Below are 26,959 nucleotides of genomic sequence, written 5' to 3'. Positions count from 1 at the left end.
TTTCTTTGTCCAAGAGACGTTGAATTTATGCTCTTCCGAGGACACACACATACACCCCCTTTTTCCTATTATTATTATATTTTTTGGGTGAATCCCTGTCATTATTTTAGTTACTTTTATCAATTAATTTATTTATTTTTAGGGTTTTATTTTCCAAACCTGATGGAACTTGTGAGGACATAGAGAAGAGAACCCCTAAGCCCATAACGAATGGAATGGACCATTGGGCCTGGGCCCCGTCGGACATGAAAGAATTTAGTACTTGATGGACCTGCGTGAAATAAATAGACACTTATTTTTTTATGCTCAACCTACCATATTATATATATTAATATATTTTTTTGGGGAACCAACCTTGCCATATGTACATAGGAGGAATAGAATCACAATTTACACGAGAAAACACTGTTATTATTAGTTATATATGAACTTATATTACCTACCGTTCACCAGCAGTACATGGTGATCGATTATCAGGAATTCTATATTCGAATTGGCCTTCTACAAATGTTCAACTAGCTAGTTAGCTGAATCACTGGTAAGTTTCCACTCAAGACATTTGCAAAGTTCTTAGATTAGGATGGAATTGACAAAGCGTGTAATTCCCACAAAATCTTGCCCTTCAGACACGATCAATGAGAAGAGGTCTCAATCTTATTTGCGGTGCTCTACTTTATTATCGGCCTCGAGATACCATTAATATTTGCTTCAGCAAAAGTGTACGACATATTGGAGAATGACGAACTTTTGGTCGACACTTTTCTTCCCAATTAAGCTCTTTCTACTAAAAAAGAAAAAATATCTCCATGGTCGACATTTTGCATCAGTGCTCTGTCCCTATGCTGTCCTCTGATGTAGGTACGATTAGAGACCATGACAAAGCAAATACGACCCATTTAGATCAAGCCATCAACTGTGGATATGTTATATCGGAGAAACTTCTTGTAACTAGCAAAGTATATATAACGTACAATATACTCTCTTTTTTCCCCTTCTTTCTAAGGTTTTCATTTATTTCATGATCGACTCCATTTAACAGAGAGAACAAAAAGTTCTCATTGGTTTTGGTGTGGCCTGTATCGGGACGTAGCTTATATATCGCAAATTCAGTGACCAAACTACATCTGTTAAATGGATATGAAAAGAAACAAATTAAGGAAAAAAGATCGATGGAAATTTATTTTTAGCAGATGATGGTTGAGGCATGGTGCAATAAATTCCATGTGTGCGAACACTTACAAGTGAGGCCTCAGCACACTCAATGTTTGTTTTGAGTAGGGAACGTGAAATTCATGTTACTTTGTCAGCCTATCTCTGTGCATGGGAGAAACAAACATTATTGTCTCTGTGGCGGTCTCCTCCTCGTCTGTACATGCAAATCTTTCTATATACAATGCAGGGACCGAAAAGTCTCGCTTGATATGGTGGAACAGAATGGAGTCAATTTTTTTTTTTTAAGGTTTGACTCATGTAAATCAATTAAAGATAAAACGCTCTCAATCGTGAATTTTTTTCATTTACGAAATTAAAACATTTGATCTTATTTGAAGAGAAGAGACATTGAAGCACCCAAATCAATCCGCATTGATTGGAATGGATTGTGCTTAATAAAATGAAATACGATGAGTTTAGGAGAAAATTATGATTTTTGGGTTTGTGTGGCACACGTGATAAAATATAAGTAAAACCTTGCACCTTTTTAAGAAGATTGTTCTGCTAAATAGTAAAACATGCATATTCATCTTTTTCGTTTTGTTGTTTGACTTTGTTCGGTTAGCGTAATGAACATTGTTTAAATATTTTGATGGAATGTTCATCCATTAAATTAAGGACAAATGATCATTATATTATTTTCAAGTTTTACGAGTGCAACTAAATAATTGAATGGAGTAAAATTCCATTAAGGACAAATGATCATTATAGTGTAAGTTCTTTTTTTTTTTTTTTTTTTTCGTTTCAAATGAGGCACATGAGTTTAGAACAATAAAATAGAAATATTAATAACTAATAAATGGGCGTGGATAGTTTCACTACGAGTATCGAATCCAGAACATTGTAGTTATCAGGTGAGGTGCATCACTGCATGTTACTCCCTCCTTAATAAATTCCGAATTTATTGTTATATTTGTAATTGAAACATTAATGACCACAAGAGAATTACTCTAGCTATTAGGCCACATGCACGGCATGTGGCTATACTGACCTGTGCTGTTGGCTTGCAGGGTGTTTGTGTGGACCGTGAGATTAGTCGGGTGAAGTCTAAACATCCTTTTTTTGGGGGGAAAAAAATATCACAAGAGTATATGTGTCTTGCTATAACAACACTGCATGATAGGAACCATGTATGGTATGTGTGGTCGGTTACAAGCTCTACATTAGGGATGGGCAGACGAGGGGGCAGCCACTCTTATGTATTCCTCAAAATTTAATAAAATTACTTATAATTATCTCTTTAATTTTAAAAATATATCTTCCTATTTGTCCCTTTAAAGATCTTTACCTTTACTTAGTTCAAATCACGCGTGCGTCCCTGCTCATCATAGCATTTGACTCAAGATCTAATGGCTCTGTCCGTCCCCTTTAGCTGGGGCGCTGTTCCACATAGGTTTTTTCTTCTTTGGTTATCTTTTTTAGGAATTCCTATGTTCAACATTCTAGGACCGGAATGTGTTCTACGACCATCTTCATCAGTAGTACAACAATAAATACTGAAATTGCCTTCCGCCGAGATTTTCCATAAGAGAAAATGTTAACCGATCCTTCACAATAACGACGTACAGAAAAATCAATAAAGCTATATTTTGCACTAATTTATGACCCTCAAGGGCCACAACTCTCTTGTGAAATCCACCTCATCTATTAGTTAAATTCCCTATAGTACTTTTTCATGCGACCTGGTGATAGGATTATCGTACCACTATTGATCTTTGTAGTGAGAAAATTCAAGTCACAGCACTTTTTTTTTTCTTTTCCCTAGTGGTAGTCGAATATTCTTTTCCTTTTAAGTTTTACCTAGTGTTTAGTAATTATTAGTTTCTACCAAATTCCTTATTTGTTGTTGTTGTAGTTGTTCCAGAGAGAAGCCCAACTCTAGAAATTCGGTGGACTAAAACAAAGGGCCGACCGTGGGATTGAAATCAGACAAGAAAGGTTTTTGTGTTAGATGTCAAGCATGCCTCTTCAAATTTTCCTTACTTTCCGGTTTTGTAAAAAAGGAAAGGTTAATATATATATATACTGACTACATGTATCATAATACATCCTCTACAAATTTTGATGATGTACATATGTACCTTTTTGTCCTGGGTAACATGTATCGTGATACATATATAGCGAATGTGTTTCGGGTGATGAAGGCGTGTGTTTATGCATAATGCAAGATGGTTATCACTTCATGAGGTTGAACATTGCAAGTAGTGACCGATGGCCAAATTTTAATTTCTTTATTCTCTTGAGAGATTCCAGATTAGCTTTGCCAGAATGGTCGTAAAAATGGCTGATAACACCAAATGCGAGATGCACTATGGAAACTTGTCATCGTCAAGGAGATGACACAAAACATTAGACCCCATGGTCAGTAATCAAACATATAGTATGTAAAAACCGTTACATGATCTGAAATGCAGTGGTAGGATACATAAATTGAAAAATTGCAGGTCTAGTTTGACAACTATATATAATGAATTGGAAAAGAGCATGTGGACCCGAGATCTTCCTTATCCTAATTCGTTGTCGGTGAGTGCTGTCTGAAGAACACTACATATACAACCTCTTTTCATGAATTTGTCAAAATACGTTTTTGGTTTTCCTTTTGTTTAATTTGTGCAAGGAGCAGTAATGAATAATATAAACCAAATCTCTGCCGTTGACCGTGGAACACTTCGGCAGGTGCAGTGCGGGTTCCATGAGTCGGCGTTTAGCACTTTTGATCGCGGCTTCTCGGTTTCGCGGGAGTAAAAGTATAAAAAGAAAAATAAAAATAAAAAGGGGGAATTTTCTAGTTTTTCTTAAAGTTTGTCAAATGGTAATCCACTTCTGCTCATGGGTTACATTAAGGATGTCCCAAGACTGATTATAACTTGTTGAATTTTAAGATTAGTCGGTTTGAAATCACTTTCTAATTCTGGTTTTGACTTGATTATATATATAAGGATTCGAAGAACATAAATATCTAGAAAACTTAATTATCATGTGTAAATTCTGTTTTTTTTTTCATGTGCATTTAGAGTTTTTAATAATTGAAAAATTATATGTTCACATATATAAATGATTGATATGGTTCTTTTTTGGGTGAATTAATACACTTTTTTTTTATCAAAAGAGAGTGTAGTGTAATAGCGCACACCCTCATCTATTCACTTAGAGATCGCAGGTTCGATACCTATTGAAACTACCCGTACTCTTTTATAATTATTTAGGATTTTTTTTCACTGTACTAGGTGTCGGGCCTTTTTTGTAATCGAAAAAAATATACTTCTTTTTCGTAAAATCACAAACTGTACCCCGCTTATATAATATGTGTTTCCAAATTTAATAAGACAAACCCTAGCAAGTATATAAATATGGATGCACATATGCATGTCGGAATGCGACGGAGAGAGACCTCTCCATTACCATTGGCCACCTCCCTCCCCCAACATCAAAATCTTCCCTTCACCAAACACCTCTAAATCCCTTCTCTCTCTCTCTCTCTCACCACCCCCCCTCTCCCTCCCTCCTGTCTCTGTTCCGTTTGGTATTGCAGCCATTGGTTTAGAATAAGCTGACAAACGATGGCGTTGTCTCGAAAAGCCTCGTGCAATTCTCATGGGCAAGACTCCTCGTACTTCCTGGGATGGCAAGAGTACGAGAAGAACCCATACGACCAAATCCAAAATCCTACCGGCATCATTCAGATGGGTCTTGCCGAGAACCAAGTCAGCATTTGTTTTCTCAAATTTATCACGTTCTTTTATACTATGTATATGTAGTAATAACCTTAAATTGATTTGCTTTTGTTTTGTTTTCATTTAGCTTTCATTTGATCTTCTTGAGTCGTGGCTGGCCAAGAACCGGGATGCAGCTTCATTCAAGAGAAACGGCACCTCGTTCTTCAAAGAACTTGCTCTATTCCAAGATTATCACGGGCTTCCCGCATTTAAGAAAGTAATGAAGGAGATTTAGCAAATAATAACCTGAACTTTTTCTTCATGTCAATTATTGATCATTTAAGGAGAGTTCTCCTTTCCCTATCTAATACTCTAGCATGACGTGTATAATTTTTTACATTCAACTCTTCGCAGGCATTAGCAGATTTTATGGCCGAAACTCGGAGAAACAAAGTGAGCATCGATCCAAATAAGATAGTACTTACAGCTGGTGCAACTTCAGCCAATGAGACTCTCATGTTTTGCTTGGCTGAGCCCGGCGACGCTATTCTTGTTCCTGCCCCTTACTATCCGGGGTATGTTAATGCCTTCTCTACGTACGTATCTTTAATTTTGTTGTAGAAATGCATGCCCATTTTCATCTCCCCGAAAGAAGAAACAAAGAAAAAAGCCAACTGAGATATAGGTAAATGACAGTAGCACATTTATACTTAGCACGATTTATCGTGCAAGCTCAATGGATAACCTCACGAGTCTGTACAAATAATATGAAATATACTGTACTATAAGTTTAGTTCTCACATGAATTTTGATTTATGATTGATTGCTATTTCTGGTACTGTTATGTTAAATTTCAGATTTGATAGGGACCTCAAATGGCGTACTGGGGTTGAGATTGTGCCCGTACAATGCAGTAGTTGTAATGGCTTCAAAATTACCACGGCCGCTCTTGAAGAAGCCTATGAAACTGCTCGGATACTCAACCTAGAGGTCAAGGCAATTTGGATCACCAACCCCTCGAATCCGCTAGGCACAACAATGACCCAGGGCGAACTCAACCTCCTAATCCGCTTCATCACCCTTAAACAGATCCATCTCGTGAGCGACGAGATATACTCGGGCACTGTGTTCAGCTCCCCAGAGTTTGTAAGCATCCTGGAAACCCTGGACGAGCGAAAGTGTAAAAATGAGAAAGTCTGTGACAGGGTCCAAGTGGTCCAGAGCCTCTCAAAAGATTTAGGCCTCCCAGGGTTTCGGGTTGGCGCAATATATTCAAGCAACGAGACTGTCATCTCTGCCGCCACAAAGATGTCAAGTTTCGGGCTTATTTCTTCTCAGACTCAGCATCTCCTGGCCTCAATTCTCTCCGACAAGACCTTCACAAGGAACTACATCTCTGAGAATCGAAAGAGGCTGAAGAAAAGGCACAAGATGCTGGTCTCGGGGCTCCACGGTTGTGGGATCAGCTGCCTTGAGAGCAACTCAGGGCTCTTTTGTTGGGTCGACATGAGGCATTTGCTGCACGCAAACACATTCCAGGCTGAGATGGATCTCTGGAGGCGGATCCTATATGAGGTTAAGCTGAATATATCACCAGGTTCTTCATGCCACTGCGCCGAGCCCGGCTGGTTTAGGGTTTGCTTTGCTAATATCTCCGAAGAGACTCTCACCATCTCCATAACAAGGCTCAAGACATTTCTAAGTGCAAACTATGCAAATGTCTCCAAGAAAACCACGAATTCGAAGGATTGCTGTTCAAGGAAGAAATGGACTTTGCAGCTCCCGTTCCAAGAGAGAGGACTTGTTGAGTGATGGCATGGAAATTTTCTATGTGAAAATGTTAAAGGAGAAAATAATTAATGGTTTTAGATGCAAATTTTTTCAGATTAATATTTGATTTTTCAAGTTTAAATTTTTCTCATCGAAAAGAATCTTTTTTTCCCTCCTTCAAGAACGTGCCATTGTACTATATCTGTTATGTAGTTTTTATTATTATTATTATTTTTTTCGGTGTAAACCCTGTTACTCGAAAGCCCAATTGAGTCCCGACTAATCCAGTCGAACCGGGTCGGCCTACTAAGGGTAAAACTCTCTTATCGCAAGGACTCGAAGCCGATACCTTGTTTAAGCGAAACAAGTACCGAACCACTGGAATTAACCCACGTTGGTTTCTGGTGTAAAGAGGTGGATGTGGTTTATGAGAAAAAAGTATAGTTTTAGTCATTTTTTTTTCTATTTTTGTCCTCTATCTATCATTTTATTTCTATTTTTATTCTTCCGTTACTTTAATTGTTAGAGCCACAGACATTGCATTTGATTAAATGCCCAATTCATCGACACATTGAGGCCACACCATCATCTTTATTTTTTTTTCTCCTGTTGGAACACCCTCTTCTCAAATCAAAGAAAATAAAAGAAAAATATCAGGAGATGAATATATTATAGGAAAAAAAAAAAGCAAGATATTCGTGGAACTGGATGCCACTGCTCATCTTTTCCTTTGCCTCTATGAATCACCATAGCAAGCAGGAGGTAAGAGCATAGAAGGTCCAAGAGGCAGAGCATAATAGAGAGTGAGAGATAGAGAGGGAGGGGGAGAGAATACCGAGATGTCCAAGAAAAGCAAATCTTCGATGATTTCGCTAGAGTGATTGCCATATGAGTCCCATAAATCCTAATCTTCTCATTGTTGTTAGTTCATTTAAGGACCATCATTTTCAATCTGTCCCCTTAAGTACTACCATAAAGGGAGAGGGAGGTTTTACATTCAAAAATCCTAATGTGCGTTGCTACAAATGGTGAAAGGACTTGAAAAAACAAAACCCAAATTGGGGAATTTTTGGATAAAATTCGGCTTAATTATTGGAACAAATCAGCATATAAGTTTTAGATTTCAGCCAAGAAAGCGGGTTAGAACCAACAGACACAATCAGACTGATATTATATCGAGATTCTATGGGGGAGAAACCCAATTCACGAGTTTCAAAAGAGAATGGGAGAGAGATATGTAGTTGTGGATCCATTGGAAGGCTATGAGGAAGCATTGATTGGGGAACTGAGCAACATAGAATTGACGACGGGAGACAGAAGGGGCTATGCCGCCGGAGGAGGGAGAACAACACCAACAACCATGAGCAGCGAGAGCACTGGATGCTGCTCTGTGGTGGTTGATATGATCCTCCATTTGCTCGGTATGAAGTAGGAAAGTTCTTCTCACGTCCTTTGTTATGTTCGTCGGCTACGAGAAGGGACAAATCAGTTGGGGAAGAAGAATAAGGAAGAGCCGAGTAGGAAGAAGATGACAGAAAAATTTATTTTCTATATTTATTTTAAATATTCATTTGCTAATTTAGGCTTTCTTTTTACTTTAGCATTGTCGACATGTCTTAATTTCTCCTAGGTAGGCATCTAATTGGAATCCAAGTCAGTAGAATTAACAGTGAAAGTATCGAAAGGATCAAAATAAAAAAACAACAAAAGGTAAATGATGGAAATAGAAAAGAAAATATAAATAAGATAAAAATAGAAAAGTGACTAAACATATGGACTAAAAGTATTTTTTTTTTTCCTTTCGAGAATGAATTTTTATCCTTTTTGCTTTAATTGTGGATCTAGTTATTATGGTACCATAAAATTGAATTGTCGACTTCTCCACAAATTACTCCTCCAACATAAATAGTTTGAGTGCTTTATAATTTATCATTGATCAGGCAAAAAAAAAAGTGGCCAAAAAAATCAGGATAACAAAAATCTACTGTTTTGATCCGCTAATGATTTATGATTGCACAGTACTTTGCCACGAAAAAAAGAAAGAAAGAATATAGTGGAGTTTTTAAAAAATTTTCCCAAGTAACAAAACCTGGCATAAAATAAAATGATTTTATATCCATGAAAGTTGATTTAAGTAGTTCAATATTTAATTACATTTTTATGTTTTACCCCTTTAATTAGTGGGTTGACTTAGTTCGATCATGTATTACTTGGGACTCTTGGAATCTCCCAATACTATTAAGCGGTGCATTCCGAAAATGAAAACGAGGATTTTGTCTTTTATGTATATTCAGATCTATTAGATTTTATTTATTTCATATTAACTATCAAACATATGGCAAAAACTTTTTTGTGTTTTTGTTGATAAATCCTAACTTGGTGCACGCATATAAGATTAACTTGTTAGATTTGCATCGGATATTTTTAGGCATTGATAAAAATATATAAATATAACTTATCATCACATTCACATGCACATGTAACTACTGAATTGAAGGAGTTAAAGGAGTATCTCTCTGATGTTTTCTGTTCGTGTTAAAATTTTCTGGACATTCTTACCATCTACTCGTTTTTAATTGATGACAAAGATCCTCATTACTTTTGAGTTAAAAAAAATTATTGGGAAAAAAAAGGAATTAGGTATTGGAGCTAGTCCTAATATTATAGGCTGGAGTCATATCGGCTACAATGATGATAATTATATTTGATATGAATCATTAGTAATAAGGAATGGTCTCAGCTTGTTTCTCGAATTCAAAGATGAGTTAGATCCCTAAAGTACAAGTAGCCACAAGGTATCCTTTACCTCATGTAAATCGTTTCCCCTCTTTTTTTATTTTATTTATTTTTTACTGTGCACCAATATTAGAAAATCGAACGAGTTCAACTAATCTAATTCTAATTAGGTCTGTCTTATAAGAAATAAAAATTTTCCGATCATATTTTTTTATTTGGTCATAAGAGATAAAACTTTTTCAATCATAATTTTTTTCGGAGTGAAACATGATATGCAGAAACGCAATAAGTTCCGACTAATCCAGTCGAGCTAGATTTGGTCCACTAAAAGGTAAAATTATTACTGCGTATATTTTTTCTATTCACAAGACTCAAATATGAAATTTTGAAACAAATGTAAAATCGCTTGAATCAATCATTGTTGATAATTATAGATATTTTTTTTTCTTTACAAGATCCAAGATAGAAATTTAAGAATCTAACTTATATCGATCATTCCCCTACAATTTTTATATTGTGAATTATTAAGCTATACCTTAAAAAAGGGAGGTCGTTATTGGTCTTTACGTAGGTCTCTTCACCGCTGTCTCCTGTCGAGACTTCAGATGAGACCGCCAAGACACAGAGTTCTGTCAGTTTGATGAACCAAATCTCATGGACCCTCCACAACTTCCGACACCTCCTCAAGACCTCCATAGCCCACAAGGATCTCTCCACCGGCAAAGCCCTCCACGCCTTCTACTTCAAGTCCCTCGTCCCGCCTTCCACCTACCTCTCCAACCACTTCGTCCTCCTCTACTCCAAGTGCCGCCGCCTCTCCGCCGCCCGCGCCGCCTTCGACCTCACCCGTCATCCCAATGTCTTCTCCTTCAACGCCCTCATCGCAGCATATGCTAAGGAGTCCCACATCAACGATGCCCACAACCTGTTCGACCAAATTCCCGAGCCGGATATCGTTTCTTACAACACCCTCATATTCGCCTATGCCGATAGGGGGGACACCGGGCCCGCTCTCTCCCTCTTTGACGAGGCCAGGCGGTCAGGTCTCGGCATCGACGGGTTCACTCTCTCCGCTGCTGTCACCGCGTCCAGTAATAATGTCGGGCTAATCAGGCTGCTGCATTGCTTTGCCATTTGCAGTGGCCTTGATTCTTTTGTCTCCGTGAACAACGCCCTCCTCACGTACTACGGCAAGAACCGGCTCTTGAATGAGGCGAAGCGCGTCTTTCACGAGATGGATGATGACTTTAGAGACGAGGTCTCGTGGAACTCTATGATTGTTGCGTATGGGCAGCATCGAGAAGGAATTAAGGCGCTCAGTTTGTTCCAGGAAATGCTGAAGAGAGAGATGTCTGTTGACATGTATACTCTAGCGAGCGTGTTGACAGCATTTACTTGTGTCGGGGATCTTTCGGGCGGAAAGCAGTTCCACGCCAAGCTGATCAAGAGTGGTTTCCAGAGGAACTCACATGTCGGCAGCGGTTTGATTGACCTTTACTCCAAATGTGGGGGAGGGATGTTGGATTGCAAAAAATTGTTTGAGGAGATTCCAGGACCAGACTTGGTTCTCTGGAACACGATGATCTCAGGGTATTCCCAATATGAGGATTTTTCCGAGGAGGCTCTCAGTTGTTTCCGGGAAATGCAACGAGCGGGGCATGGGCCTGATGATTGTAGTTTCGTCTGTGTGATCAGTGCATCCTCCAACCTCTCGTCCCCTTCTCAGGGAAAACAGATCCATGCTCTAGCAATAAAGTCAGAGATCCCTTCCAACCAGGTCTCAGTGAATAACTCCCTGATCACGATGTACTCTAAGTGCGGGAATTTGCATGTTGCGAGGCAGGTTTTCGATAGGATGCCTGAGCACAACACTGTCTCATTAAATTCGATGATTGGTGGGTATGCACAGCATGGGAGAGGAGAGGATTCGTTGCTTCTCTTCCAGCAAATGCTTGAGAGCGACCTCACCCCAACTAGTATAACCTTCATCTCCGTCCTCTCTGCGTGCGCCCACACGGGAAGAGTCCATGAGGGGAAAAAGTATTTCGAGATGATGAAGGAGAGATTCAGAATCAAGCCTGAGCCAGAGCACTACTCGTGCATGATCGATCTTTTGGGTCGGGCTGGGAAGCTGGATCAAGCTGAGAGGCTCATCGAGATAATGCCCTTAAGTCCGGATGCAGTTGGGTGGGCAACTTTACTTGGGGCCTGTAGGACCCATGGAAATGTAGACACGGCCTTAAAGGCGGCCCTCTGCTTCCTTGAGCTAGAACCTCTGAATGCCACTCCCTATGTGATTCTCTCAAACATCTATGCAGCTGCTGGGAGGTGGCAAGATATGGCTGCAATCCGGAGGCTCATGAGAGACCGAGGTGTGAAGAAGAAGCCTGGATGCAGCTGGATCGAGGTCGACCGACGGACTCACGTGTTTGTTGCCGAGGATGCTTCACACCCTATGATAAAGGAGATCCATGGGTACTTGGAGGAGATGTTGGAGAAAATTAAATGGGCTGGGTACGTTCCGGATGTGAGGTGGGCCCTCGTGAAGGATGGTGGTGATATCGGGCAAAGGGAAATGGAGATGAAGTTAGGGCATCACAGCGAGAAGCTAGCTGTGGCTTTCGGGCTGATGTCTACTAAGGAAGGGGAGCCTATATTGGTTCTTAAGAACCTTAGGATTTGTGGAGATTGTCACAATGCTTTCAAGTTTATTTCAGAAATTACCAAGAGAGAAATTACTGTCCGGGACACACACCGGTTTCACTGCTTCAAGGAGGGACGCTGCTCCTGTGGGGATTATTGGTGACCGGAGCAATGATTGTGATCGGGGGAAGAACTTCTATTTTTTCGACTGAACGACACATGATCGACTTCATAGTCCGAGAATGAGGGGAACCTGAAGTTAGACTGGATTGTTGTAGAGCATGTCGAGGCAACATAAATCAGGTAGAATTGTTGAAATGCTGTCTTTCCCTTTACCATCAACCTAAAGCCAGAAGATAGAAAAACTGAAGAGTCAGAACGTTCTGTTCAGATTTTGTTCTTTGATCAAAATTGATCAGCTTATCTGTTCAAAACGGTTCTTGATGTCAGTACCTGTTCGATTCACTGAATGCTGGTAGATTTTACAGTTTGGAGATCATGAAGTACTGGAATCGAGAAAGAAAGGGACCCGGAAATGAAAGAGAAATGCGAATGATATTGGGCGATACAATGTAACTGCGGATTCCACAAATAATCAAATCAATATTATGTGAACAATGTTGAGAACAAAAATGATGTAATTGAAGGATGTTCCCTTAGTCGTTTTGGCAGAATGATTTCAAACGGGAGAGGGAGAGAGATTTCGAGAATCTAATTGTGTAAGCTATCAATGGTATGGTTTCAAGTGGAAAATTTGACAGCTTGGCTGGAATGTCATCTTCGACGAAGCTTGCTCGAACTTCTTAGCGACAGCCTCATTCTCTTCCGAGTTCATCTGCATAAAGTACTTCCCCCACCAGGACCTGCTCCGCATTTTCGCCTTCACAAGGAAATGGAAGTCAATTTCGTGTAAACTCTACACCTCAAAGTTTGGCACTATATTGTCGAGAAATATAAGTGTAGCTATGTTGTGCAACCAACTCGAACAATTCAGCCTCGTGGTTAGCCTTTTCTCAGCATAACCTTTCCGATAACTATGTAAATCCTCAAATGACTCCCTTACGATGCATAGGTAATGGAAACTCTGTCATTGTAAGCAAGACCTCATTTCTCTATGATCTTCGTAAGCAATGATACGAAGGTTATTTCTCTGAAGTAGCTCCTTAATGAACTATCGGTTATCTATGTTTCTTAGAAATCTAATAATGAGTGAACTTACCGGCCTTCCAAATTTGGATAACTCAGCAACCTTGGCCCTTTGTTGACCGGGAGAACCTAGCACAAGTGAAAGGGAAACTATGAAAATAGCCTATTTCTCGGCAGAAGGTCACTGGGAAAGTAGTTAAGAGAAAATATGAGAAACCATGAGCGTCCTGACAGCTATACCTGCAAAGACAATGACTCCGTCACTCGCGACTCGTGCTAGATCAGGAAGAGTCTTATTGAGGTATCTTGGGGACAGATAATCAAGCGCATCGGATACCATAACAAGGTTAAACGACTTTGGCCGGTAGGGGAGGGGGAACTTGATGTCTGCCACACGAACGATGCCTCTACGAACAAGGGCCTTGCAGTGTCCATGAGCATCTTCCAAATCGTATGGTTCCACGCCCCAAGCTTCTCTCTCTTCTTCAGTGAGCAACTTGGATACCACCGAGCAGGTCTCGGGGCCAACGTGCATGACCTTGCGCATGCTATCACCATACGCTTTCTTGAGGACAGGAATTGCTCTTATGGCCTCGGCAGTGCATGAGAAGTCTCCTGAAAAGCAAGTCAGTCAGAACAAACTGCAAATCGCTTGGCGAGTAATGAGACACAGCTGAGATAGTCTGAACTTGCAGCAAAGTGATTTACCTTCGATCTTGCTAACTACCGATCTGGTACTTCCAAATAGGCCTGAAATTTGAAAGGATCACTTCAATCAGATTAATGATGGGAACTGACCATACAGAATCATAATAAAGGAATGATAAATCAAGATATTAAGGCCCTAGTAAAGCATCATCGAGCAAAGCCCATGACCGAAAAAGAAAGAAAAAAGAAGACGTGATTGGGATCCTCGATGAATCTTGTACTGTAACAGATAATGACATCGAAGGAAGTCAAATTACCGACCTGAGCCACTGTAAGCAAGGCATATAAGAAGGCCTCCTCCCTGGAAGTTGAAGCAAGTCAGGTGAGAAATCAAGAGAGCAACAGATGCTATCAAGCCATGCAGACTACTAAAAGTGACGCTTTCAGTAATTAGAGGAAGAGTACAAGAAGGACTAGGCCGACGGATAGCAGTGGAGAAGACCGGGACTTCGAATGCAATGATCCTCCAAGAAAGCCTCCGCTATCCGCATACCGACGTGTGGAACCTGCTTGCCTTCTCGACATGATCAATTGTATGGTCAAGTTTGTAATACTGCAACACGGCCATGATCATTAGTCTTTTGTAAGCTATCGGATTAACTAATACAAGAACTTGTTAATCATTTCCAGGGACAGAAATAAATAGACACAGACACGAAAACAGAAGAACGTGACAAAGCCAATCAGTGAAGACGATGCAAGTATCAAAAATTGCACATCTGTACTACTCATCTCGTTCTTGTCCTCGTAAACTTTGATGAATTGATTCATCTCTGGTGCGCCAGGGAATCTTTCTTATGTTTTTTTTCCCTCCCCGATGAATAGCCCAAAAAATGTGACTTCAAGAACTTTGAAGCTATAGTATCGATGCATATATACCAAAATACTCCCCTTTCACTAGGTTACTTTGTTCCAAGACATAATTTTTATTATCGTAATTCTGTTCTCTCTAATGTTAACTACTACTAGAAAATTACTAGAACACAGAATAACTGTTGCATTGCCGGAAAAACTCGAACATCAACATTCCTTTTTAAGATGAAGGGTCATATTACGTTCTATGACAGCACGAGTACTATTTGGAGCATTAAATAGTTCATCGAATATCATAACAAATAGCAGATCACTGGATGCACCGGGGAAATGAGACAATACAATGAAGCAGTCCTAAGAAGTGGAAGAAAATTAAAGTGAATCTTACATCCTAATCACCTAAGCAAACGATAACCTCCGAAATGAGGATGAATCAAGTAAAAGAATGCTACGACAGATAAGAGTGTGGCCCAGAAATGTGCAGCTGAATCCTATGCATCGGTACATCTTGAGCTTCCATTTGCCGACAATTAATTGAGAAGGCTTCCAAACAAGTCATATTGAGCATGTTTCGGATTGAGCAAGGATCCATTGTCAGCTCAACAAGAACATGCCAAGGACAAACATTCGACAACCGTGCAAAAGAAGAACATGAGGCAAAATCTCAACTTTCACGCAGAAATGAGCCGAGACAACATCAAATCTCGGAACCCGACAACGCATCCGACACGAACATGAAATTTTAACATCTGCCCGCAGCAAGAAAAGAGCAGGAATGGGAGAGCGAGAAATCTTGGCGGTTGCTGTCCCGAGGCAGAGGATCCAAAGTTGTTGTTACCTGTGTATCAGATCGGGAGGAGGGAAGCCCGCATTTGAGGATTGATTGCCAAATGGGGAATGGATCTTCTCACGGGAATTGGCGAGGGCCTTGTTGTGGATCTTAGATCTGCATTTTTGTTGCTTCCAGCGACACAGGGGAGGGAAGGAAGAACAGAGGAAGAAAGAGAGAGAAGATATAAAGCGAATGCTGTGCTTTCAGCTTTGTGAAGGGAGGGGAGAGAGGGTCCGATGGGAGCTGTGCATGGGGCCAAAACGCGCGTTGTGGGACCAATGCACCATCAAGTATTTCAAAACCGGTTCTATTTTTCTTTCTTTAAATGGATTAGTTGAAGTGATTCGCATTCGACACTTGTTTTCTTCCGTAAGTTATCGGCCTCTAGTTTTGTGAACGTAAAAAATTTCTATCGAAAGAAATATATTTCTTGTGAAGAAGACTTGGTTCGATCCTAAATTAATAAGTATAAGGCTCCCAGGTACCGCGTGTTGGACACAAAAAAATTATTATTTATTTATTTATTTTTATTTTCCAATTTTAAGGATAGAGACCAGCCCCTCTGTCGGCGGTGGGACAGCTTGAGGAGATCTTGCAATATGTCAAAGACATGAATATGCTACTATTCACAATAAATTATTATTTTTTATTTCCTCTAAATATTAAATATAATTTCTTTTCGGTGGTTTAAATATAAATTATTTGATTCTAATGTAATAAAATAATGTAGGTCCCACAAACCACCCCCCCCAAAACAGCCAATTTTTAGAAGATAAATTCAATGTAGGTTTTCCCACTTTAATTCTAAAGTTTCTCGCGTAATAGATCCGGAGAAATGTCCAAACATATTAGATAGATTTGCTTTTCGTGCTGCGCAGGAATAGATTTGATTTTAGTTGAATGTAGTTTATCGAAAGAGTTGGTTGAATGTAATAATAGTAGCGGGACGCGATGATATGAAGTTCGAACTAACTAATCGACATAGGCAAAATAATGCAAAACCAGTATTGGGTATGCGCATTGTGCAACATAAGAAAAATTAATGTAAGCATGCTTAAATTTCCGTTGTTTCTCCCGCGAATATAAACACACCGAAAGCGGCTTTCTGTTGTGTATTTACGTGGGATTGCTCGAATCTTTTGTCTGCCTCTTGTCCTCCTCTTCCTTCTTCCATCGTCAAGAACTTACTGGACAGTGCATTGAACATTCGCACAATCCTCTCTTCGTCAACTCTGCTCTGCTCTGTTCCTCACTCTGACGCGAATGCGAAACGTAAAGGCAAAGACTTTCGGGGCGTTTCAACCGAAAGTAAAGCTTCTGCTCCCCCCCAAAAAGGAAAGACACAGTGACGCAGAATCCGATTATTATTCCACTCCACTCTTGTCATCCCATCCCGAATAACTTCGGAATGAAGACCTTTCCTCGCAGTCCATTTGCTTCTCATTTCGCTCGAACACACTCAACGAGGAGGAGGAGGAGGAGGAGGAGGAGGAGGAGGAGAGGAGAGAGATTGGTGTGAAATGGGAATAGAGTATAGGTGCTGTGGCACAGGGTTCTTCATCCACATCGGGATCATCGTATTTCTGGTCGGGTTCGCCGGTCTGATGTCTGGGCTGACGTTGGGGTTGATGTCCATGAGCCTGGTGGATCTTGAAGTTCTTGCGAAATCCGGAACCCCCTCGGACCGTAAACATGCCGGTAAAGATTTATTAATTGATTTTGAGTGATTGTTTGTTCTCCGATTGCGAGCTTAGTCGATGACTTAGTGGATGGTCGGAGTTTGGTTGATTATGAGTTACAAGTAAGATTCCAACAGAGTGATCAAAATCAGCTCGTAATAGTGGATGTTCTGGCTGTTCATGCTCGACCTCGGGTGACAGATTAGTTTCAGAATTCAGGATAAATATGTTTGGAGTCAAGTTCAGGTCGTGTTAGTTTATGTCAAGAAGTACTAGTCCTCATTCATCGGGTGACCTGTCATTGGAAGCATTTATATCAATTCGAAACAAGTGTTACACATTCGATACGATTCGGCGGAAGTACTATCAAGAGTCCTGTTTCCTGCAAACAGAGTCAAGAAACGAACAATAAATGGATTACAAACAGCTTACAAGAAGGATTTATTGCTTGATTCTGCATGCCGTTTAGGTTAGCATTAAAATTATGACAAGCCAAAACTGCATCATCAGAATGATATTTGTGATCTTATGGACATATTTACGGATTTAGGGCCTCGTATTGCTTTGGTTTAAAGCCGCGGCTTTGCTTTTGCCTGCAGAAAAGATGCTGCCAGTTGTTAAAAGACAGCATCTGCTGTTATGCACCCTTCTGATCTGCAATGCCGCTGCTATGGAGGTCAGTGAAAGAACAATTTCTGTCTTCTTCTTCTTCTTCTTCTTCTTCTTCTTCTTCTTCTTCTTTGTTTTCGAGTTCTAGTCGAGGAGCAAGAAGTCATTAATTTCCCGAAGCTTGTCGGTCTTGCAGGCACTTCCTATCTTTCTAGACAGCTTGGTGACAGCTTGGGTTGCGATTCTTATTTCAGTCACTCTGATACTTCTGTTTGGAGAGGTCAGTTTCTTCAATTCGAGTTACCTTTCACTTCGGATGCCTGTGCCCCTCGCTTGATTCTGCTGATATGGATCCAAACTTCTTCATTATTCAGATAATACCCCAGGCTGTCTGTTCAAGGCATGGCCTAGCAGTTGGTGCAGCAGTGGCACCACTAGTCCGAATTCTTGTTTGCATCTGTTTCCCCATAGCATATCCCATAAGCAAGGTTCACATACTCGAGAATCGAACTTTTCACGTAACATTTTGGAAGTCAGATTTATTAACTGATGGACAAGAGGATGCTGTGTATGATCATTCTGCAGCTGCTGGATTTCTTGTTGGGAGCAGGACACGAAGCTCTATTCCGTCGTGCTGAGTTGAAAACACTAGTTGATTTGCACGGTGACGAGGTGCACATCTTGGATTCTCTGATAATCTATAAGTTCAAATATACGAATAAAATCTGAAGTTCTTCGTAGTAACTTTAGTTTTTCATGGTTTCACAATATATTGAATCGTTATGGAATTTACAGGCGGGTAAAGGAGGAGAACTGACTCGTGATGAGACGACTATCATTGCTGGGGCACTTGAACTCTCTGACAAAACTGCAGGAGATGCCATGACTCCCATCTCCGAAATATTTTCAATAGACGTTAATGCCAAACTCAATTGGTATGATTGGCGTTGCAACTCTATTTGCTTGTAATAGGACACAACTTGTTGATTGATTGAGTGCTACATCGGTGTAAATCCATATTCCTCAGGAATTTGATGAAGTTGATTCTAGAAAAAGGGCACAGCAGAGTTCCAGTCTACTATGAGCAGCCCACGAATATCATCGGACTTATATTAGTAAGAACTCCTCTTCTTCTTTGAATCGGAATTTTAATCTTTTAGCACAAATGATTGATCAACCAATGTGTACATTATTGGCATAATCTATTTTAATTTGAAATATTCAATTTCGCTTGCAATTTACCGCTTATGCTGCAGGTGAAGAACTTATTAACAATTCATCCGGAAGACGAAGTGCCAGTAAAGAATGTCACAATCAGGAAGATCCCGAGGTACTATGATCATTTCTGCAGAAAAAAATTATTGCCATACACGCATGCACGTAGCGCTGACTACTGCTGCCTCTCCTTTGATGTGAATTCAATCGTTTTTATCCGTCTTCAACATTCAGTTCCTGAAACAAGATTCTCCTATAGGATTCTCATGGTAGCTTCAAAAAATTCCTGAGTATTGAGGTTATGCAAGTAAACCGAGCCTGTTATTTTGCTAGGGTCTCCGATAGAATGCCACTGTATGATATACTGAATGAGTTCCAGAAAGGGCACAGCCATATGGCCGTTGTTGTGAAAGAGCTCAAAGAGCAAGAGCAAGGTGCAGGTGATCGTCAGCATGAAGGTAGAACGATACGATTCCTGAACATGCTCCTTCACTCTTATTCAACACGCTTGTTCCCAGAAACATATCTTGTTACTCGAAAAACTTTCACGTGATCGATCAGTGAGGGATGTGAGGTTGGACATTCACGGAGAGGAAAACTGCCACGGCAACTGCCTGAAGAGAAAGCAGCCGCTCAAGAAGTTGCAGTCAGATGCTAACAAGAAGTTGCAGAAACGAAGTTCCAAGAGTATGAGATGGGCGAAAGACATGCCTTCCGAAGTGTTGCATCTCGATGAGGATCAGCACCTAAAGCTAACAGAAGGAAATGAGGCCATCGGCATCATTACGCTCGAGGATGTCATTGAAGAGTTACTCCAAGTATGCAATCCTACACCCTTTTCCTTATTCCAACATCGTTTCTTATTACCATCCAAGTGAACTATAAGAATGGCGCCGGGATCATACAATGATTGCTCGTGCAGGAGGAGATCTTTGACGAGACGGATCACAGGAATGAGCATTTGTGATTGGCAGATCCTCTTCCTCTTTCTCATTCTGATTGGAAATCTGTATATGACTTTATAGCCATATCTCTAAGGTTTTCAATTGGCAGATCCTCTTCCTCTTTCTCATTCTGATAGGAAATCTGTATATGACTTTATAGCCATATCTCTAAAGGTCTCTATAATTGGAAAAAATAAAAAGAAAAAAAAAGGGTATATTATTATACCTTGGTCCGTGTCGAACCATGATCACAATAATTTATTAAATTATGCGGCCATACCGTAATACCAAGACTAATCTTGGTGGCATAGATTTCATTTTTAAGTTATATTAATGCATTACCAAGTAGAAGTTCAAATTTATTTTCTTTTATAATTACATCTCATCTTTTAACTATATTAACATTAACATATTGCCCACTTCTTCAAGAAGAAGATCAATCTAATCATAGTATTTTTCTTAATGAGCAATCTAATCATAATATCATACTCAGGTTCGTATCTTATTGAAAAGAAAAGAAAATCTATATATAATATAAAATGGAGTTATGGTGGGCCTGGTTAGATAGCTTGAAAACGAACGGATTGATGAATGAATTTTTTTTGAATTTTTGAGTTTTTTATATATTAAATTTTTAATAAAAATCATTTTATTTTAATCTTTTAAAATATATGGTATGATCAAATCCGATTTACGGGGCCGCTTATTATCTTTTTCATTTTAACTTTCTTTAAAAAATAATTGTTTAAATTTTAAATATTTTTAAAATTGAAAATTTGTGGGATTGGTTGTTCTTTTCTAGATTTTTCAGCATTTTTTAGAATTTTTTATTTTAAAATTTTTAACATATGGAAATAGATTTGCACGATCTACACAAAATATAATAAATATAGATATTCTATATAAGACGTTCAAGATATGATGTGTTACATATTTTGTATGATTTCATTAGCTGTAAGTCACATAAACTATTATGTATATTAAATTTGGGTAGGATTTTATCGTTACAAATAGATCATATTTGTATTTCAAAGATCCAATGTCATATTTGCTTTTCAAAATAATAAATCAAACAATAATTATATATATATATATATGATTTGTTATCGTATCTTTCAATAAAAATAGAAAATATTTTCTACCACGTCACGCATATATATCTAATACATATAGTTTTAGTTATGGTAAATTATGATTTATAAATTTCAAAACACGCTAATAATATTAAAAAGCATAAAAATCGAACATATACGATCACGTGCAACACATGGTCTCTACAACTACTAATATACTCTAGCAAAATATTTATTGATTATAGATGTCGTTTCATATGTAGAGAAATTGTCATGTTAGAGGAAAATAAAAAGGAATATAGAGCAACTATCATTTTGAGTTTTAGAGAGAGAATGTGTGAATAGATAATAAAACTACCATTTAAAGTTTAGGCTAGAAAAAAAATATCATGTTAGAGAGAGAAATTGGAATATAGAATGCAACTACTATTTAATGGTATATCATAGAGAAAGTGTCATGCAAGAGATAATGAAATTATCATTCGAGGTATAGGAGAGAGAACAAGTCATGCTAAAAAATAAAGTGGAATAGATAATTGCGTTATCTATTTAACTCTCTCCTAAACGCTCAATGGTAGTTCCATTCGATTTCTTACATGACATTTTCTCTCTTATAAACTCCAAATAGTAGCTACGCTCTCTCTATAACATGACACTCTCTCTTCTTAACCATAAATGGTAGTTTCTTTGTCTATTCCACATTCTCTTCCTAATATAATATTTTCTCTCTCCTAAAACTTGAATAGTAATTATGTTCTCTCTTTTACATGTTACTTTCTCTTTTTTAAGTCCTAAATGGTAGCTTCAATCTCACTCTCTCTCCTAAACTTAAAAGTTGTTGTTCTCTTTATTATATTTTCTCTCTCTAACATGATATTTTTTTTATCTTAAACAATAAATATTAGTTTCATTGCCTATTCCACATTATCTCTCTAACATGACACTTTCTATCTTCTAAATCCTAAATTGTTGTCCCGCTCTCTCTTTTACATAACACATTTTCTCTCATAAACCATAAATGGCAGTTCCGCATTCTATTCCGCTTTGTCTCATTAACACAACAATTTCTCTCTCCAAACCCTAAATTGTAGTTCCGCTTTGTATTTTTCCTTTCCAACATAATATTTTTTCTCTCCTAAACCTTTAATGATAATTGTGTAGTAATCAATACAAACCTATACGGATAGAATACAAGTTCAAGTTATATCCCGTACAATGCACGAATTTCACGATAATAATTATAGTACGTCACCTCAGATTTACTTGTCACTTATTCTGGAATGTTATTAAATTATTCATTCAGCTTAAAATCTTATGTCGTCAATGGATTTATTACGATGTCTTTTTTAAAATTAAAGTTTCCAACCCCTATAAGAAGAAAGCAATTAACATATTAGGTTGATAGTGAAAAGATATAATAATAGAAAAAAGGAGGTATTTTAAAATAATACCTTTGCTATAATTTGCGAGAAACGGGTTCCTTTTCGTTCCATGTAGTTAATAATAACCAACATGATTGGTTGAAGCGGTTTGACATTTGATCCGCTTAAGTAGGGTATTAGATTCTAGTCTTTGTAAATACAGAAAATTTAGTTTCACCCTTTAATGAGTCAACCCTACTCGACTAGATTAGTCGAAACTCAATTAAATTTCTGAACACCAGAGTTTACATCAAATATAAAAATGTTGTTAATAATTCGTATAAAATCACAGCTCTCAGCTGGAGCAACTCTAAACTGATTTATACATAAATAAATCTTATGTCATCAAAGGATTTATTACAATATATTTTTTAAAAATTAAAGTTTCCAACCCCTACGAGGAGAAGGCAATTAACATATAAGGTTGCTACTGATAAGATATAATAATAGAAAACAAGGAGGTATTTTAAAATAATACCTTTGCTCTAATTTGTGAGAAACGGGTTCCCCTTCCGTTGCATATTTAAATGTTGTTAACAATAACCAATGTGGTTAGTTCAAGTGATTTGATACTTGATTTGTTTAAGTAAGTTATCGGATTCGAATACTTGTGAATGTAGAAAATTCAGCTTCACCATTTAATGGTAACCTTACTCAATTGGATTAATCGAAACTTAATTGGATTTATGGACAGTAGGGTTCACACCAAAAAAGAAAATGTTGTTAATAATTCGTATAGAACCACAGTTCTCAGCTGGAGCAACTCTAAACTGATATACACATAAATATATATATATATATATATAATAACCATTGATGATATATATATAGATGGTCGATGAATAACTGATGGAAGCTCCGATGCTGTCTCTCACTGAAATCCTTTCAACTGAAAATCCCGCCAATCAGCTCTACAAGCTCAACCGTCTTCTCGCCGCCCTAACCCGCTCCCGGCGCCACTCCGACTGCCTCGGCCTGTTTGCTCGAGCCCGCTGCCACCTCAGGCCCGACCACTGCACCCTCTCCACCGCCCTATCCGCCACAGCTCGCAGCCGCAACACCACATTCGGTGCCCAACTCCATGCGCTCTCTGTCCGCACTGGCCTCACGACCTACCTCCATGTGTCCAACTCCCTCCTCTCCCTGTACGAGAGGGCCGATGATATCGATTCCGTGAGACGGGTTTTCGATGAGATTGAGAACCCAGATGTGTACTCTCGGACTACTTTTCTCTCTGCTTGTGTTAAGCTGGGACATCTGGGCTACGCTTATCAAGTGTTCAACGAAATGCCCGAGAAAGAACTCGCCGTGTGGAATGCGATGATCACGGGCTTTGCGGAGATTGGGCACGAAGAGATGGTGTTTTGGATGTTCTCGGAGATGCATAGATTAGGCGTTGGGCATGACAATTACAGTTTCGCTAGTGTCTTGAGCGTGTGCTCTTTGGGGACGGTTGATATCGGGAAGCAAGTCCATTGTTTGATCATCAAGACCGGGCTTTTAGCCAGAGTTGTGGTGATTAACGCCTTGCTTACTCTGTATTTCAACTGTGAGTATCACTCGGAGGCCTGTGCTGTGTTTAATGAAGCAGGAGTTCGCGATGAGATTACATTTAATGCCATGATCAATGGGCTTGTGGGCTTGAACAGAGGCGAGGAAGCATTGGTGATTTTCCGGAAAATACTAGAGGCGTGTCTGGGACCCACTGAGCTCACCTTCGTATCCCTCATGTGCCTGGATTTGTCCAAAGAATCTGCTGGGCAGCTACATTCTCAAGCCGTCAAGAGAGGACTGGAAAGCTACACATCTGTGAGTAATGCAGCAATGTCAATGTACTCGAGCTGTGAAGATCTTTGCACAGCTCACATGATTTTCGACCAGTTGGAGGAGAAGGATCTTGTCTCTTGGAACACAATTATATCTTGCTATGCACGGGGGAACCTTTGTAAATCGGCAATCTCAGCCTTCTTACAGATGAGGTGGCTAGGAATTAGCCCAGATGAGTACAGTTTTGGAAGCTTACTAGCTAGCTCGGACTCGGTGGAAATTGTGGAGACGGTACGAGCACTATTATTGAAAAATGGGCTAATTGAAAAGGTACAAGTATGCAATGCATTAGTTTCTTCGTACTTTAAGAATGGATATGTTGACCAGGCACTCGAAATATTCCAGGGAATGCCTCATAAGAATTTGATCACATGGAATACTCTCATTTCAGGATTAATGTTCAATGGGTTTCTTTTCCAGGGCTTAGAGGGTTTCTCACAATTACTGATTTCTGGACTAAGACCAAATGTATATACCCTAACTATTGCTTTGAGCATTTGTGCAAATATTTGTTCTTTGGGACACGGAAGGCAGATGCACTCCTACATCCTTAGAAATGGTTTCTCGTTACATTCATTATTAGGAAACTCCCTGATTGCTATGTACTCAAAATGTGGAGATTTTAATCATTCATTGCGAGTTTTCGACGTCATGGTTGAGAGAGACAAAGTATCGTGGAACTCTGCAATCTCAGCTTTGGCTCAGCATGGGAAAGGGAAAGAAGCGGTGGAATTATTCGAGGACATGAGAAAGGAAGCTTCCTGCAGACCTGATGAGGCCACTTTTACAGCCTTAATTTCTGCTTGCAGCCGCTCAGGTTTGTTGAACGAGGGCGCTGAGGTTTTCAACACTATGGTGAACTCCTATGGCATCATCCCTCAGGAGGACCATGTATCCTGTCTGCTTGACCTTGTTGGCCGAGCGGGATATCTTGATGAGGTGGAAAGGGCAATTAGCAGTGACCATCTTAAAGGAAGTCGGAGCTCGTTGTGGACTTTGTTCAGTGCTTGTGCTGCTCATGGGAATTTAAGGTTGGGAAGGGTTGTAGCTCAGCTGCTGCTTGGAAGTGAAAAAGGTGACCCATCGGTATATGTTCTTTTGTCCAACATATATGCAGCCGCTGGGCAGTGGAAGGAAGCAGCTGATGTGAGAGAAGACTTGAAGAAAAACGGAGTGGTGAAGCAACTCGGGTGTAGCTGGATTGGGTCATAAGGATTCACGTAGCAATATTATAGCAAAGTGAATTTGATGGAGGCAGTGATACATCAGTTTGTACAACAAAATCGATGTACTTTTTTTCTAACTTATGAGGTGAATAGAATCTGGCAGTCAATGCATTTGTCATACCGCTTTCTGCAAAAAAAAAAAAGAAAAAAAGAAAAAAAAAAGTATGCCCTAGCTCTAAGGAAAGGATGATATAACCAAATTGGAATTGCGTAGATTCGGCTGACAGACGGAGTTGTGAGCTATGAATCCGAGTTGTAAGTGGTAAGTTTCATTGAGCACCCACTTCTAAAGCTGTAGTGCTTGGAAGTTGGAAAGATGACATCAAAATCAAATGAGCTTTACTTGGGATTACAGGTGGGGTCATATTCCACTCTGATGCGATATCTCGAATTCGTCCTGGGTTGTCCAGTCCATCCAGGAGACATTCGTGGAATAAATCGAGACAAACTCCCGTTTCTTGTTCTGTATACCCTCGTGTACTTTGTTCTTCCGCTCATATATAAGTTATTTCCATCAAAAAGGAAAAGCATGATTCTTGTGTGGTGACAGAAGCTCAATAATGTGATGCTTTCTTTCCCTGCAAGTGGAATTCATGGACCACAACTTGTTTCTAGAATCATCTGCTGCAAATTCAGCCAAAAGAAGATTTGATCTTCTCTCTTCTTTTTTCTTCCAATCTGTCTACGAATTTATAATATTTATGCATCTTCGATCGCATACTACGAGAGTCGGTTTCCGTAATTGTTCTCTTCGCATTTTGTTGTCTTTGATTTGAAATGTTAAACACTTTTGTACGGGGTGAAAAAATGTACTCGGTAAAAGTTGATTAGCATGTTCATCCTCCAAGTTAATTCTTCCTTCTGTTATCCTCCAGTTTGGGCAGTGAGTTTGCTCATAATTAAAAAAAATAAAAATAAAATTGAATACCTTATTGTTAATGATTCATCTCGAACCACTATATTATTGAACCCTGCAATTGGGTAATTTCAACATTCATCAAATCATTGCTAATGGTCTGTCTCGATCCATTGTCTCCATAGTTGGAGTCAATCCCAACCATGATACCAAGACTTGTCTCGATTCTTTTCCGTTCAATTTAAATTATATTGTACTATTACCTCTCCTTGAAAATTTCACACCTCCTTTACAAAAAGAATTTTTACACCCTTTTATTTTTCTTCATATTAATAATAGTTAAAGTCTCCGATCATTTTATCAGACAAAAGCCCTTTTTCAAAGCAATCCTACCATGGCTAGAAGCCATCAAAAGGACAAGTGACAGCTTCCAAGGTATTCTATTCTCTCGAATATTTAGTCCGGCACCGATCCAGAAGTTGTTCCACCTTAGTTGTCGAGGTGGATATCTTGATCGTGCAGAAAGTGCAGTGAGAGGCAAGCATCTTTACGGATGTTCTCCGTGCTTGCAAAGGGTGAAAGGATCATCGCTC

General features: G+C 39.2%; 5 protein-coding genes across 6 annotated transcripts; 4 read left to right on the top strand and 1 right to left on the bottom strand.

Annotated features, from left to right (window-relative positions):
• The first annotated feature begins 4,772 nt into the window (after window positions 1-4,772).
• Window positions 4,773-6,680, top strand: LOC116207944 (1-aminocyclopropane-1-carboxylate synthase 8-like). The gene is made up of 4 exons (XM_031541086.1): window positions 4,773-4,916; window positions 5,014-5,145; window positions 5,283-5,443; window positions 5,726-6,680. Exons 1-4 carry the CDS (start codon window positions 4,773-4,775, stop codon window positions 6,678-6,680), a joined length of 1,392 nt encoding a protein of 463 aa, XP_031396946.1.
• Window positions 6,681-9,915: 3,235 nt separating this feature from the next.
• Window positions 9,916-12,650, top strand: LOC116207837 (pentatricopeptide repeat-containing protein At3g49710). The gene is made up of 2 exons (XM_031540931.1): window positions 9,916-12,320; window positions 12,506-12,650. The coding sequence occupies exon 1, from the start codon at window positions 10,015-10,017 to the stop codon at window positions 12,178-12,180; it is 2,166 nt and encodes a 721-aa protein (XP_031396791.1). The 5' UTR covers window positions 9,916-10,014; the 3' UTR covers window positions 12,181-12,320; window positions 12,506-12,650.
• Window positions 12,583-15,730, bottom strand: LOC116207838 (probable pectin methylesterase CGR2). The gene is made up of 7 exons (XM_031540932.1): window positions 15,523-15,730; window positions 14,277-14,424; window positions 14,133-14,172; window positions 13,872-13,913; window positions 13,404-13,778; window positions 13,237-13,292; window positions 12,583-12,897 (listed from the first exon to the last, which is right to left on the bottom strand). The coding sequence occupies exons 2-7, from the start codon at window positions 14,394-14,396 to the stop codon at window positions 12,745-12,747; spliced, it is 786 nt and encodes a 261-aa protein (XP_031396792.1). The 5' UTR covers window positions 14,397-14,424; window positions 15,523-15,730; the 3' UTR covers window positions 12,583-12,744.
• A 962-nt stretch (window positions 15,731-16,692) lies between these two features.
• Window positions 16,693-20,205, top strand: LOC116206657 (DUF21 domain-containing protein At2g14520-like). 2 transcript variants are annotated; one of them, XM_031539448.1, is made up of 11 exons: window positions 16,693-17,214; window positions 17,795-17,871; window positions 18,001-18,084; window positions 18,179-18,292; window positions 18,390-18,476; window positions 18,600-18,739; window positions 18,832-18,919; window positions 19,061-19,134; window positions 19,353-19,530; window positions 19,574-19,837; window positions 19,942-20,205. In XM_031539448.1, the coding sequence occupies exons 1-11, from the start codon at window positions 17,037-17,039 to the stop codon at window positions 19,984-19,986; spliced, it is 1,329 nt and encodes a 442-aa protein (XP_031395308.1). In that variant the 5' UTR covers window positions 16,693-17,036; the 3' UTR covers window positions 19,987-20,205. The 2 variants fall into 2 exon arrangements, with proteins under 2 accessions (XP_031395308.1, XP_031395307.1); XM_031539447.1 differs by having other exon boundaries at window positions 16,702-17,214; window positions 19,353-19,477; window positions 19,581-19,837.
• Window positions 20,206-23,223: 3,018 nt separating this feature from the next.
• LOC116206725 (pentatricopeptide repeat-containing protein At3g49740) lies at window positions 23,224-25,734 on the top strand. The gene has a single exon (XM_031539519.1). It carries the CDS (start codon window positions 23,307-23,309, stop codon window positions 25,494-25,496), a length of 2,190 nt encoding a protein of 729 aa, XP_031395379.1. The 5' UTR covers window positions 23,224-23,306; the 3' UTR covers window positions 25,497-25,734.
• The last annotated feature ends 1,225 nt before the right edge of the window (window positions 25,735-26,959 follow it).

Source organism: Punica granatum, chromosome 5 (assembly GCF_007655135.1).
Source record: "Punica granatum isolate Tunisia-2019 chromosome 5, ASM765513v2, whole genome shotgun sequence".
In the NCBI taxonomy this organism is placed as follows: domain Eukaryota; kingdom Viridiplantae; phylum Streptophyta; class Magnoliopsida; order Myrtales; family Lythraceae; genus Punica; species Punica granatum.
Note: the sequence above shows the minus strand (reverse complement) of the source record. Positions and strands in the feature narration are given on the sequence as shown.